General features: G+C 46.2%; 1 protein-coding gene across 1 annotated transcript in view; it reads left to right on the top strand.

Annotated features, from left to right (window-relative positions):
* The window catches only part of C2CD3 (C2 calcium dependent domain containing 3), a 119,234-nt gene that overhangs the window by 65,409 nt on the left and 38,937 nt on the right, over nt 1–14,888 (top strand). The window contains 3 exon segments of the mRNA XM_021062487.1: nt 99–701; nt 4,020–4,361; nt 13,261–13,399. Of these exon segments, the coding sequence (XP_020918146.1) occupies nt 99–701; nt 4,020–4,361; nt 13,261–13,399 (1,084 nt within the window).

Below are 14,888 nucleotides of genomic sequence, written 5' to 3'. Positions count from 1 at the left end.
TCTGTCTTGGGCCAGGGTGATGGTGGCACCAGGGTGGGAAGTAGGTAAGTCTTTACTTTTCAAACCGCAGGTGAAAAATCTTTCTTTTCCCTCCCAAGGGATCTCAGGATGGTATCCTATCCTGGTACCAGAAGAGGGGGCCCTACCTCATGGCTTGGAGCTCCTGCACAAGGTGGTGGGTGGTCTGGAGCTTTCCGTCTCCTTCACCCGTCCGGGAGACAGAGAGCGGGTGTTGGAAGCCGCTGAGCCGTTGGGCTGGACCTTTGAGAATCATCTGAAGGACCTCGTCAAGGTGGGGGACGCGGAGCCAGCCACCGTCACCATCTCCACCCCGAGGCTCTGGCTGCCCGTGCATTGCGTGCTGCTGGCCGGCCAGAAGCACTTGCATAAGGATACCTACTGCTACCTCCGCTACAAGCTCTATGATCATGACGGCTTTTGGACCCCTCTCAGGAAGCCTAAGGAATCTGCAAACAGAAAGCAGGTCATGGTTACTTTTAAGGCATCCAAAAGAGCAGAAGTCACGCGGAGCCCGTCGCTGCTGTGGTACTTCAGGGAGGAGCGGTTAGAGATCCAGGTGTGGCGAGCTTATGGCAATGACAGTGTGGAGAGGCCCCACCAGACCGACAGCTGGGTGGGCTCAGCCTACGTGGACCTGGCCAGACTTGGGGAGAGGTCGGCAAGGACGCTGACCGTCAGTGGTAAGTGAGGAGCCAGCCTCCGCTCTGGAGGTTTGCGCAGCTGCCACCGTGACAAGCACCGTGCGGGACACCCTCTCAGACGTTACTTTATTTATCCTCCCAGCAATCTCGTAAGATAGGTGTCAAACCTATTTTTTAAGATGTGAAAACGGAGGCTCAGAGGGCTGGGACAGCTGCCCAGGGTCCCATGCTGGGAAGTAATGATTTCTGTTATTGCACGTTGAAACATTAATAGTAATGCAGTAATGCTTCTTGTCACTAAGGAGATTTTAGAAAGAAGGAAATCTGGCTGCTTTAAAAGGGCATTATCTAGGGAGTGCCCTGTTGGCTCAGCATGTTAAGGATTCGGTATTGTCACTACTGTGGCGAGGGTTTGATTCCTGGCCCAAGAACGTCCACATGTCGTGGGCACTGCCGGAAAAAGGTGGGGGGACTTATCTAGTGACGGTATACCTTAATGAGGTCACCGCAGACCTAAGAACTGGCTCTGAGCAAGGAGCCCTTAGCGTTCATCCACATTCATCAGATTGTTGCACCTAACACAGTGCCTAGAACATTGTAAGCACTCTGTTAATATGTGTAAAATAAAAATGAGTAAATTTAGGGGACTGCATTTAACCACATGTGTAAGAGTCTTGCGATAATCTAGAACGTTTGTTTTTTAAATACACTGAAAATGTACCTGCTAATGAGATGAGGATATCCTTTCTGTCTGGTCAGCACATCTTAAGAGTCATAAAATCTCCATGTACTAAACTGATTCACAAGGGAGAAAGGGGCGGGAAAAGGCAACAGTTTGCAAGTGGCATTATGGGTGCTTTTCTTTCAAACATTTGTTCAGTGCTTGCTGTTTGTCCTTGGCCCAGGGGACTCAAAGGTGAGTCAGAAATAGTTAACGATCTAATGGGGAGTCGAGTAGTAAATAAACAATTACAGTGAGGGGTAAAGACTATTTAAAATGTAATCTCAGTAGCATTTTGGGAGCACAGGGACACAGCATCTCTTTGGTTGAAGGAATACATCTCAGTAGAAGTGGTGCTTGACCTGAGTTTCAAAGGATTTAGGAGTAAGTCAAGAAAAAAGCAAAAGAAGCATTTTCTAAACAGGAACAGTATGGGCAAAGGCACAGAGAGGTGAAGCAGTTCGATACATTGTAGACGCTGTAAGTATTTTGGTCCTGCTAGATCACAGGATACACAGGTTGGAAAATGATGGGGGATGAAGCTCGAGTGTTGCGCAGGCATGCTGTGTTGAAGGCCTCTTCGAAGTGGGAGAGTTTGGCCTCTTTTCTGAGAGCCATGAAAAATTATCATGGAGTTCCCGACATGGCTCAGCAGACACAAATCTGACGAGCACCCATGAGGATGCAGGTTTGATGCCTGGCCTCGCTCAGTGGGTGAAGGATCCAGCATTGCCATGAACTGTAGTGTAGGTCACAGATGCGGCTCGAATCTGGCATTACTGTGGCTGTGGTGTAGACTGGTAGCTGTAGCTCTAATTAGACTCCTAGCCTGGGAACCTCCATATGCCACAGGTACAGCCCTAAAAAGACAAAAAAAAAAAAAAAAAAACCTGTTATGACAAGTTCCGAATAGAAGAGTGACGTGGCTTTTCTTCCTAGAAAACTTAAGTCTGGCAACTATAGTACAGAATGAATTGAAGATGGCCAGACTAGACTCTTTACAAACATCATATTTATTCATCTTAATATTCCTATATGGTTAGTTGTCATTTCCCCCAATATACATTTGAAGAAACTGAATCACAACCCTGTTTTAGCTCTGTTATCCTTGTGCTCTGAGCCTGTTGTTGAGCAGGTGGCCCAAGCTAAAGAATGTAATATCTGGGTGACCATCCCAGATGCTCTGGTTCTCTCTGGACCCCACAGATAGAATTCTGGCTCTACAGAGCACCTCTTCAAATGCCGTGTGCCCTATTTGATCTGGTTTGGCCTAGAGTCACTTCGGAGAGACTGCAGAAAAAGTCCTTGAAGTGTGCAAAGCTCACTTGAACTGCAGTTCATAAAGACAGACATTTAAATTTAAGCTCACTGCGCTGAAGAGAGTAGGTTTGGGATGCTTGATACAGATTTAAAGGTCCAAACTCAAACACCCTTTTTTTAAGTCACTTCATTGAGCGATACCAAAGGCAGTATTTACCTTCTCCTATTGCCCATTTCCCTCCTGCTTTCCCACCCCACCACCGTTTTATCCTCTCGTAAAGGGGCCTTGTACAAAGCGAAGCATTAGATGTGTTTGTTGGATGAGTCGGTCAGTTCATCTAGTCATCCATCCATCCGACCACCCTCCCGAGTCCCGTTAAGGTTCTTGAGGGTAAGGGTTTAACTGGGTTGCTTTTGAGTACCTTCCCTTCTGTGACCTGCCCTTATTTTCTCCTTGTGATAATCCTAAGAATCCGCACATTGCATGGGAAGAAAACAGGTCACCTAAAAACAAAAGCCAGGAAGGGTTCTGTCTTCGTCCCATCTGTGAAGCAGTTAAGTCCATTTTCCTGAATTGAAATAGGTCTAGTGAAGCAAACTTTGAGATTTTCAAGGAACCATTAATGCCTCCTACTTTGTAAATAAGGTCTCATCTTAGTATCCAACAAATCAGAAAAATGTAAATCCCTGAGTTTAAATCTGCCATTTATTGGGCGTCATCTCGACGGGTTACACTCTGTTTTAAGTTCTGTTGCAGTGAAGTTAATTTACAAAGTTGTGATCGCTTCTGCCGTTCAGCTTGTTTCTTAACCCCCCCGAGATTCCAGCACATGAAAAATACTCAGCAGATGCTAACTCCCTTATTTTCCTTTTTACCGCCTTCTGCCCCCCCCCTTCCCTTCCACATGAGCTTCAAGGCTCCTGCCAGAACCTGTTTTGCTGGCGAAACAGTCTAAAATGAGCACCAGCTCAGCTTCCTAATGAGAAAGTCTAAGAAAGGGAAAGAGTGGGACCTGTGGAAAAGAAGACGGCTACTCCTGATCCATCAAAGCTTAAACTTTTAAGAGGCTTCGGAGGTCATCCACGTCTAGTTGCCCTCAGCATGTGACCTCCTTCGCGGCGGCTCCGCCTGGAGGTCCCCTGGCTTTGGCCTGAAAGCGCTCACCACTTTCCATTATTGGAGATGGTGGCGGGGAGGGGGTCGAGGGGAGGGGTGTGCCTGTCTACGCACTTCACAGTTTCGTTTGCACGTCGGTGTGTTAAGGCCTCTCGCCAAAGGAGGGCGGGCCATAAGCACCCCCCGCCAGCGTCTCCAGGTTGAGAGCGTGTCCTTGGCCCCTGCTTGCCTAGGCTTATTCTCCTCCACCCTCTCATAGGTGTGTATCCTCTGTTTGGACGGAATGCTTCCAACCTCTCCGGAGCTGCCTTGCGAGTTCACGTGGTTCTTTCCTCTCTTTCTTCACACCCTGGGCCCCCTCACGAGCTGGACTCCATGGACTGCAGCAGCCACAGCGAGTCTGAGCAGCTCCCCAGAGGAAACGATGAGACCCAGCTCTCTCCGCCACGTGGCCGCCCGAAGTCCCCAGCCTCCACGCAGGTCCCCTGCAGCAGCAGCAGCACCGCCGGCGTCGGCCCCGCCCAGGAGGGCCCTGCGGAGCTGGATGGAACTTTTGCAGCCAGTGTCTTGGTAGAAAGGGCCATGCACTTGAGCCTGAAAGGTATGTTGTCCTCACTTATCCAGAAACACGTATCTGACTCCACAGGCTCTGGTCCTGTCTTCACAGATCTTTCTCCCAGATCATGACAGAGTCTGGGAGAACGGGTCATCATTTTAATCAGTAATTATATTTCTGAACCTAAATGGACCACATCAGTTCTCCTAATTTTGCGTATCATAAATTCTCCAGTCCAGAAACCTGAGTATCAACTTAAATACTTCTCTTTTCCTTTTCCATAGTCAAATTGTCTTTTTTCTTTCTTTGTTTTGAGGGGCCACACCCACAGCGTGTGGAAGTTCCCCAGCCAGCCAGGGATCAAACTCAGGCCACAGCAGCCACCCAAGCTGCTGCAGTGACAATACCGGATTCTTAACCTGCTGCGCCCCAAGAGGACTCCTGTCTCTCTGCCTTCTCCATTCCCGCCAACTCAGGCTCTCTTCATTAGGTCCCTAGAGCCAAGGGGTTTTAGGATCCAGAGACCCCCAAAGGATCCAAGGATAAAAGTCAGAGTCGGTGAACTTCAATAGGAAGAGAATTACATCTTTATTTTTATTAACTAAAATTTAACATTTCCTCCAACTGTGAATGTAGACATTAGACACTAGTGATGTTAGCAGTGTTGTGATGTCAATAATAAAAATGGCAAGTGTTTGCATATGATGTTTTAGGTATTGCAGATACCTTGGAATATTCTTTTTTTTTCAGGGGCATAACCCGCAGCATATGGAGGTTCCCAGGCTAGGGGTCTAATTGGAGCTGTAGCCACTGGCCACAGCCGCAGCAGCACTGGATCCTTAACCCACTGAGCAAGGCCAGGTTCCTAGTCAGATTCATTAACCACTGAGCCACGACAGAAACTCCTGGAATATTCTTTATACTTCCATCGTTACCTCAAAATTAAAGTAGTTATTAAACCTGTAGTTAGGTCTTGTTATGTATCAATAAAGCACATATATTACTCTATCACAGTTTTCTTAACATTTTGATAATTTATGCCAATATAATTTGATTTCTTTGTAATCCTGATATTTTACGTTATGCTTTTTTTTTTTTTTTTTTTTTGTCTCTTTGCCTCTTCTAGGGCTGCTCCCGCGGCATATGGAAGTTCCCAGGCTAGGGGTCGAATCGGAGCTACAGCCACCGGCCTACTACGCCAGAGCCACAGCAACACGGGATCCAAGCTGCGTCTGCAACCTACACCACAGCTCACAGCAACAACGGGAACTCTAAAAAAAAAAAAACAATTTTAAAAGAAGAAGCCCATAGACCTCATCAAAAGCCAAAGGAATCCATGGCACGTAGAACCTGCCCTGCTTTTATTCAGCCTTGTAATTGCTTCTAAAATTTTCCCTTTTACCATCACCTTTCTCTTTTGCCTGATTCCACCTCTCTCAAAACTCAGCTCAAGCATCATCATCGAACAGTTTCCCTGTTTGCTCTCCTAGCGCTTTTGCCTCTATCGCAGCATGTGTCACCTGCACTAAAATTGTTGGCATGATCTTCTTCTCTACTAGGTAGGAGCTGTTTAAGAGCAAAGACTTTATCTCATTCATTCGTCATTCATTCAGCAATAAAACTTACTAGTATTTGCTGTATGCAAGCACCGTCCGTGGTACTGGGCATAAAGCAATGAACAAAACAAGCAAAAATGGTGCCCTCGAGAAGCTTGCATTCCAGTAGAAATATATTCAGCCCAGTATTCCCAGCCAGTAAGTTGTGTGTGTGTGACCCGGAGCTAGTTATTATCTCTCTGTGTCTTGACTTCCTTATGTGTAAATGGCTGTGATTAGCGGTTCAGAGACGTGCAATGGCTGCATGAGAGCCAGAAAATCCGTATTATGAGTCCAGAAGATGTCAGCGTGCATCTTTTGGTTTGACCTTCCTACTTGGCTCCTGTCAGTTCCGTGTTGCCTCTCCGTTTGTGTTGTGTATTTTTATTACTTTGGAAGAGAAACAAAACTCATGCTCACAGTAGCTGTTGTTTGTCTTTCATTCCTCTCTCTCCCCATACACGCTACCAGCAGACCTGACTGCTGGGATTATAAGCATCCACAGAGACCCTAAGGTTCTCATACATCTCATCACCTTTGTGAGTGAGAGACTCGGAAACGTTCTATCTGCGGACAAAGTCTTCTCCCCACACAGTCTCGCTTTGCTGTATTAGAGATACTGAGATCCTGTATGAGTCATAACATTGGGAAACAGGCTTTTTCCTTTTCATTGCCCTCCCTAAGCAGCCCTTTTGTGACAAGTTCATTTATAAGCACTGAACTTGTAAAAAAGAAAAATCAGTAGATAAATGAATTTTAAGGTAAGCACAAAAAAGCTTTTGCTTTTGCAAGAATTGTTCTGGTCTTTTTGTTTTTGCATTAAAAATAAAATTTAAAATTTAATTGGTAAACGTATGGGAGTCAGAAGACTGGCTTCTGCCTGCCCAGGCCAGTGACTTGCTTCGTCACTTTGGGCAAACCTACGTTTTCCTCAGCTGTGAAATGTGATGGCCTCTGCAGCTCTCCTCTTCTAAGAACGTGTCCCCACACTCTGGGAGTCAGCTATAAACTGCCAAGCCTTTGTGAAAATCGGGTAGAACCTTCCTTAATACCCGCGTCGGCTGTCTTCTGCCCTTTAACCAAGTTCTCGGTGCAGTCATCCCTTTCATGCCTCGGAAGCGTCTTCCTTGAGGAAGGAAATCAGCGCTTCCCTAGTGCAAAGCTACGTGCAGAGGATTCATAGACAGCCCTGAACTAGGAGCTCTGCCCTCGACAAAAGTTAAACCTGAGGCAGCATACTCCCCACTGTGGTCCTGGTTCTGAAATACAAGCATTTGTTGGATACTTTTGTTAGGAAAAGCTCTGAGAAACCTTCAAAAATCAGCTTGTTGAGCACTCATAAGGTTTGTGTACTTATCTCTAGCCCTGTCTGACAGCGAGGCAGTCAGTGAACAGAGAGGTGGTGTGATTTGAGGTCTGGTCTAAGTTATAGGCAGTGAAAACCAAAGCCACCCTCAGTGTCATCAGCCTTCAGAGGCTCTCTTTCCCTGGCCCAAGTAGGCTTAGGGGGTCCTTCTGGGTTCCCCTTATAGTCTTTATCTTATCTTTAGCTTATCGTATTTATAGTATTTATTTAACTCTGCCTCCAGATCAAGAATCAGATCTGACTCATCTGTGCCTGTGTGACAGAGCAGGTTTCAGTTAATGTTAGCTTAACAAAGTGAACTGGGCTTTTAGTAACAAACGCATTTGGGTATCGCTTGAGGGCAAGTTTCATCCATTTGCCCGAGACGGAGGGAGGGCTGTGCCCTTCAGCAGATAGAATTAATTAGGACTGTTGCAGTGGACTGTCCCCGGAGAAGGAATTGGGAAACCTGGCTGCGTCTTGCAGTTGCTAGTTTACCAGACGTGTGATGAGCAAGCCAAAGAGCAGTCTCTCCTTCATTGGTTTTGTTTTATTTTGTTTCCACTATAGCTGGTTTACAGTGTTCTGTCAATTTTCTACTGTACAGCATGGTGACCCAGTCTCACATACACATTCTTTTTTTCTCACATGATCCTGCTCCATCACAAGTGACCAGACATAGTTCCCAGCGCTAGACAGCAGGATCCCATTGCTTATCTGCTCCAAAGGCAATAGTCTGCATCTACTGAGCCCAGATTCCCAGTCCCTCCCACTCCCTCCCCCTCCCCTGGGCAACCACAAGTCTGTTCTCCAAGTCCATGATTTTCTCTTCTGCGGAAAGATTCGTTTGTGCTATATATTAGATTCCAGATATAAGTGATCTCATATGGTATTTGTCTTTCTCTTTTTGACTAATTTCATTTAATATGAGGGTTGCCTCATTTGTAAAATAGAGATCATGACGCCTTTCTTGTGTGATTATCAGGGGTGTTAACAAGCACAGGTTTAGTATATTAAAAAAAAAGTTTGTGAACTGTATAAAGTGTCAAAAATAAGGGTTATTTTAATCTCATTGAAACAAATATACCATTCTTTTTTTTTTTTTTTTTTTTTGTCTTTTTGCCTTTTTAGGGCCATACTCACGGCGTATGGAGGTTCCCAGGCTAGGGGGCCAATCAGAGCTGTAGTCGCTGGCCTATGCCACAGTCAGAACCACACGGGATCTGAGCCATGTCTGCGACCTATGCCACAGCTCACAGCAACACTGGATCCTTAACCCACTGAGCAAGGCCAGGGATCAAACCCACAACCTCATGGTTCCTAGTCAGATTCGTTTCTGCTGGGCCATGACAGGAACTCCCCATACCATTCTTAATGCTACTACTTTTCATACTTACATAAAACACAGGAAATTCAGTGAAAACACTTAAGATGGAAAAGCTGATTCATCCCAAGTCCTCCTAACTGCTCTGTTGGCTCCAGGCCTGTAGGAGGTCCAGCGCCTTCATCTGGGCGGCCTCCAGAAGGGTTTCAGAGCTTGACCTTTTCCAGAAATGCAAACAGACCCAGCTGAACTTCCATCCCCAGGGGAGAGCCAAGGGAACCTGACAGACCTGCTCTCCTAAGCTGCTGTCTTTATCACCTGCCTGTTTGGCTGAAAGGAGTATTTCTGATTCAAAACTGAATACGGAACAATTTTTTTCCAAAGTAAAAATAGTACTTCTATTTCAAGGTCTTTAGCATATAGCAACCTCCAAAATAACAAACCTTAAAAGCAGGGGTTGGGGTGTGAGCGAGATCTGAGCAGTGTTAGTACGTATCTAGAGTCATAGGGGTTTATCATGGGAAGAAATTTGAGAGCACATGTTTCTGGTGAAGGAACTCGATGCCCAGAGAGCCAGAACGAGGTCCCCGGTGTCACACTAAATCAGTGACAGAGAACGCCAGAAGCAGGGGTCGCGTCTCAGAACTAGAGTTGGTCCTCTGCCGAGCGCTCAGCCTTCCTGAGCAGCTGCCGTGTCCTCCGCTGCGCCCGCCGCACTTCCCTCCTTCCCCAGACCTGGCAAGTGTCTAGACGTCGGGCAGCGGGGAGTCTGCACACCTTGAGTAAGGGCTGTGGCTCTACTCTGTGCATTCAAGGAGCTCTCAGTTGCGTGAGGGAAAGACAGACCCACCAATGATTACGGAATAGTCTGGAAACTGCCAGCATAGAGGCAGATGATCGCTCCCAAGCTCTGAGGACTCATGCCATTTGATTAGAAGCTTGAGACCTACTCAGGAAAATGGGAGAGAGCAGGGGGACAGGGAAGGAGAGACAGGAGAAATGGCCGCTGTGTCAGGGAGAGTCCAGTTATCCGAAACAGCCCACCCCAGCCATTTTAAACAGGAAGGAGGTTAATATAGATTTTTTTTTTTTTTTGGTCTTTTTAGGGCTGTACCCATGGCATATGGAGGTCCCCAGGCTATGTAGGAGTCCAGTCGGATCTGCATCTGCAGCCTACACCACAGCTCATGGCAACACCAGATCCTTAACCCACTGAGCAAGGCCAGGGATCGAACCTGCGTCCTCATGGATACTAGTCAGGTTTGTTACTACTGAGCCACAGTAGGAACTCCGAATATAGATTATTAAAATACTTCAGATTCCTGGAAGGGCTCAAGGAATGGGCTCTAGGCTAAGCTCTCAGAAGAGAACCGGTAGATCTTTTTAGTTCAGAATACAGTGCCAGCACAGCAGTCCAGTGATCAGAAACTCTCATCATCGCTATTACCTCAGGGCCTCTGGGCACCTAGAGCAGGAAACTCCCTGTTGCCCTTGCTGGGAGCAGGAGCAGAAGGGAAAGGAGCATGTCCTCTGCCTCACGTCTGTCTGCCAGATCCGTCGTTAATGGCCTCCAGAGTCCAGCACACACGAGACGGGGAGGCGGAGTCCTGAGCCTTCCATCTCTGCAGCACAGGAATACGAGAAAGGGGCAGTGGATGCGGAGCAAGTTAGCCCATGTCCTGCTGTCAGTTTCGTGAAAATAAAACTAAGACGATAGCTCACTAGATAAAGGTACGATGAATGCTCTTTTGTATGTTTTTCACTGGTAAGGATGGTGCTGGATTGCGGATTGCCATGGCATTAACGCTTCTTTGTTTACGACCACCTTATTAGAATCATTTTCTCCTGCTCTTTCAAGAATATGTTTATAAACTGGTTTCGCCACGTTGTAGCCAGTGTTTTTTGTTTTATTTTGTTCCTCCTATAGTTTTTCTCTGTATTTTAGTGCTTTTCTGATTCTGAGGCTCTTTCTGCCTCCTGGTAAAGCCTCCTGCCTCGCAGCCACCAGCACTCTCCCTCCTAAGGCGAGCCTTCCTCTTCCTCCTCTTCAGGTCTCATTCCGCAAGCCTCCTTGCGAAATTTCCACTCCCTTTTCTCTGTCCATCACCCATTTTCTTACTTTATTAATTATCCCCAGTAAGAAGGAGTGAAAAGTAATGCCATCTGGTCTTGTTTTTAAGCCATGAGATTAATAACATGACAAGATTTGGGGGTTGGAGGGAATAATATTTTTAGTTTAAACAAATATGGCTACATTATGGAAGATACTATAACATTCTTATGAATTTTTTAATTTTTTGACCATGTCTGCAGCATGTGGAAATTCCTAGGTCAGACATCAAACCTGTGCCACCTTGGTGACCCAAGCCACTGCAGTGACATTGGCGGATCCTTAACCCACAGCACCACAAGGGAACGCCTCACATGAGTTTTTCGATAACATACAAGCCTGCTGATAGATGTCATGTTTATTGTTGCACTTTCAAGGCAGCAGGAGCCCCAGCACTCCAGGTTTCAGAGTTTACTTTTCTCTAGGTTGTTGTTGCTTTGGTGGGAAAATTTGAACAGAATTCGTCTACTCTGATGGCACGTTTGGGTTGAGGAAATAGAGCAAAGCAAGAGTGCAGGTACTTCTGTTTCCCTAAGAGGAGGTAGAAGTTGGAGAGCTCTGATTGGGTGTGTGCAATTCAGTGATTCCGCCTAGAGAGTTCAAAGAGGCGTTTCAGAATAGAGGGCGTTGGAGTCTGTCTTGTCAGGGTGACTTATTAAAAGTTACACTGCTTGTGGGAGGAAGTACAGTTAGCAATTCTGAGTAGAAATTTGTCCATCAGATTGCTTTCTGTCCACAGGGACAGCCTGAAGAAGAGTGGCTGCTAAAAGGCACAATCAGAGAAGGAGCAGGGTGGAGCCTCAAAGATTAACTTCAGCCACAGAGTGAAGTGGGAGTTGGATTTGGGGGAACCTTGAGCTAGTCAGGGAGAAAGACAAACCCATTAGAATCCACATGCAGAATTTGCTCCTCTGGGTCGCATGAATGTTTCAGACATACTGCTTTTCTTCTGTTCTCTTCCCTTCCTCTGGAATCCCCAGAGTCATAGCATTTTAGAGTTGAAAGGGACCTTACCGACGTATAGTGTCTGTAGTATTCACCGCTGTCTCAAGGAACTCTGTCCTCTGATGCACATGTTCTCTGGTTTTACTGTCCAGGGTGGTAGCTCTTGAGTGCTTGAAATATAACTAGTGCAGCTAAGAAACAGAATTTTTAATCTTACTCAGTTTTCACTAACTTAAAGTAGAATAGCCCCATGTGGCTACTGGTTGTCTTGCTGGACAGCTCAGTTAGACGATCTAGTATTGCCATCCATCTTCATTTTACATTGTTTTAGGAGAGAATAAATGGCTAACTCTCCCACATTGGACACCTGATCTTGTAAAATTAACACCAGCACAGTACTCAGTGGTTTTTGTTTTTTGTGGTGGGTGGGAGGCAGGGGTTGTTTCCTGCAGCGTATGGAAGGTCCCAGGCTAGAGGTTGAATCAGAGCTGCAGCCACCTACCTACTCCACAGCCACAGCAACACAGGATCCAAACCAAGTCTGAAACCTATACCACAGTTTACAGCAACATGGGATCCTTAACCCACTGAGCGAGGCCAGGGATCGAACCTGCATCCTCATGGATACCAGTCAGGTTCATAACCAGCTGAACCACAACGGGAACTCCAGGACTCAGTGTTTTACATTCATATAACTCGAGTGGAGGCAGTACAGGTCATGGCTGAGAGCTTGGACCCCAGAGCCAGAATGCTTGAATTGGACTCTCAGTTTACCATTCAGTAAAAGGAGTGTGACCACTTAATAAATGTTTGATACCTCTGTACCCCAGCTTTTTCATCTGTGTATTGGGAAGAAGATCTTCCTCATAGGTTTATTGCAAGGATTAAATGAGTTAATACATGTATAGTTCTTAGAATGGTGCCTGGCGCACAGTAATTGGTATATAAGTGTTACCTACTATTATTTGGTTTTAATCCTTACATCTGTGGAGATATAACTATCATATGCCCCACTTGGGGAATCAGTGGCCTAGAGACCTTGCCCAAGGTCACATAGAATGTGTATGGCAGAGCTGATCACTGATCATCTGACCTGTAGGTCTGGGCTCTTAGCAGTTCTTTTTTTTTTTTTTTTTTTTTTTTTGGCCATACCTCTGGTATGCAGAAGTTCCTGGGCCAGAGATCAAACCTGCACCACAGCAGTGACACCAGATCCTCAACCTGCTGTGCCACCAGGGAACTCCTGCAGTTCTGTCTTTTGCCTCTCAGTCTAGTATTTTCCGTCATCTCACAAAGTACAAAGAGATGGGAAAAGTTGTTTGCTTTTGTTAAAAAATATTTTTTATTATAGTTGATTTATCGTGTTCTGTCAATTTCCGCTGTACAGCAAAGTGACCCGGTTATACATATATATATACATTCTTTTTGAGAAGTTGTTCCTTGTTGAGTAATATTTATGAACTGAGCCTTGAAAAGACAGCTTCAGTAGCAGAAGCTTTTCAGATACAAAGAATAGCTCAGGCAGAGACCCAGAGGGTCGGGGAGAGGCGGGACTGGTTCTTCTTGTGGCTTTATAAAGAGAGGCCTCCAGCCCAAGCATAGTCACTCCACTCTTCTCTTTTCAGGGAGCCCCTTGACCGAGCGGAAAGTCTCAGTACCCAGTTGTTGCGTTTCCTTTGCAACAGCTGATGAGCCATCTCCTGTCTTCACCCAAGTGGTTGAAAACACAGATTCCCCCATCTGGAATTTTCAACAGCAGTCAAGGTTTGTATTTTATGTTGTTCCATCGACCTTCAGAATCTGCTTTTTGTTCCAAGAGACAAACTCAGAGCAAAGAATGTAACAGACACAACAATACTGAATCAACTTAGAGCATGCTTTCCTTATTAAATGGTTATTTCATCCTAGTTCCTGTGAATTCGCAGCTAGTGGTGGTTTAAAGGTTTCATTGTGTTTTTAACTCTGCTCACTGCAGCTCAGTGCCACACTGGTGTTCGGTGAAGACATCTTATATGTTCTGCGCTGTTCTAGGCAGCAGGAATTAAAGCCGATTATAACAGTTCCCCTGGAGTTCCCATTATGGCGCAGTGGAAAGGAATCCGACCAGTAATCATGAGGTTGTAGGTTTGATCCCTGGCCTCGCTCAGTGGGTTAAGGATCCAGAGTTGCCATGAGCTGTGGTGTAGATCGCAGATGCGGCTTGGATCTGGCATTGCTGTGGCTGTGGCATTGGCCTGCGGCTCCAACTCCAATTTGACCCCTAGCCTGGGAACCTCCATATGCCGCAGGTGTGGCCCTTAATAAAAAAAAAAAAAACAGCCCCTGAAGACACCTCAGGTGAGTGTGGAAGAGAATATACAGGTTGTCTAGGCGAAGAGGGCAGAGAGCACTGATCACAGGAATCCAAGGATTATCCATCTGTAGGAAAGATTTCTGATGCAGCGCAAAGAGCCTGGGCTTTGGAACTAGAGAGACTTGACCTTCAGCTCCATCTGCCATTTACTAGCTCCGTGAGCAAGGTATATAACATCTGGGAGCCTCAGACTCCTCGTCTGTAAAGCAGAGGTGAATGTCACCGGGTTATTGTGAGGTCCGGATTATATGACATTTAGGAAAAATACCTCATGGTACCTGGTAGATACATAACAAACAAGCATCTCCTTTGGGAGGCTCACAGAGGGGAGGAGAGTCCTGTTGGTTGTGGGGCAGTGAGGCTGGGTGGTCAGGGGCTGGCCTAGGGAGCCTGTGTGGTACAGGGCTCTCCTCCTCTCCTGTTACCTGTCTCATCATTGTTAAAGATGTGTGGTCTATCACTGACTGTCGTCACTGTGATTTTTACACAGCATCACCTTTTTATTTTTTATATTTTTTCCTTTTTAGGGCCACACCTTTGGCATATGGAAGTTCCCAGGCTGGGGCTCGAATCAGAGATGCAGCTACCAGCCCACACCACAGCCACAGCAACATGGGATCCAAGTCACATCTGCAACCTACACCACAGCTCACAGCAATGCCGGATCCTTAACCCACTGAGCAAAGCCAGGGATTAAACCCTCATCCTCACGGATACTAGTTGGACTCCTTACTGCTGAGCCACAATGGGAACTCCTGGCATCACCGTTTGTAAAGTTTAATTCTTATCCTTCAGTACCAGCCGTGCCGTGTGGTTTCCGATCTGCTCTTTGCTCACAGTGTTTATGTACCTAATCAAGTCTCAGCAGTTACTCACATGTTCAGTGTTTTGAAATGTGAG

The sequence above is a fragment of the Sus scrofa genome, chromosome 9 (genome assembly GCF_000003025.6).
Source record: "Sus scrofa isolate TJ Tabasco breed Duroc chromosome 9, Sscrofa11.1, whole genome shotgun sequence".
In the NCBI taxonomy this organism is placed as follows: Eukaryota; Metazoa; Chordata; class Mammalia; order Artiodactyla; family Suidae; genus Sus; species Sus scrofa.
This window is presented reverse-complemented; position numbering and strand designations above follow the sequence as displayed.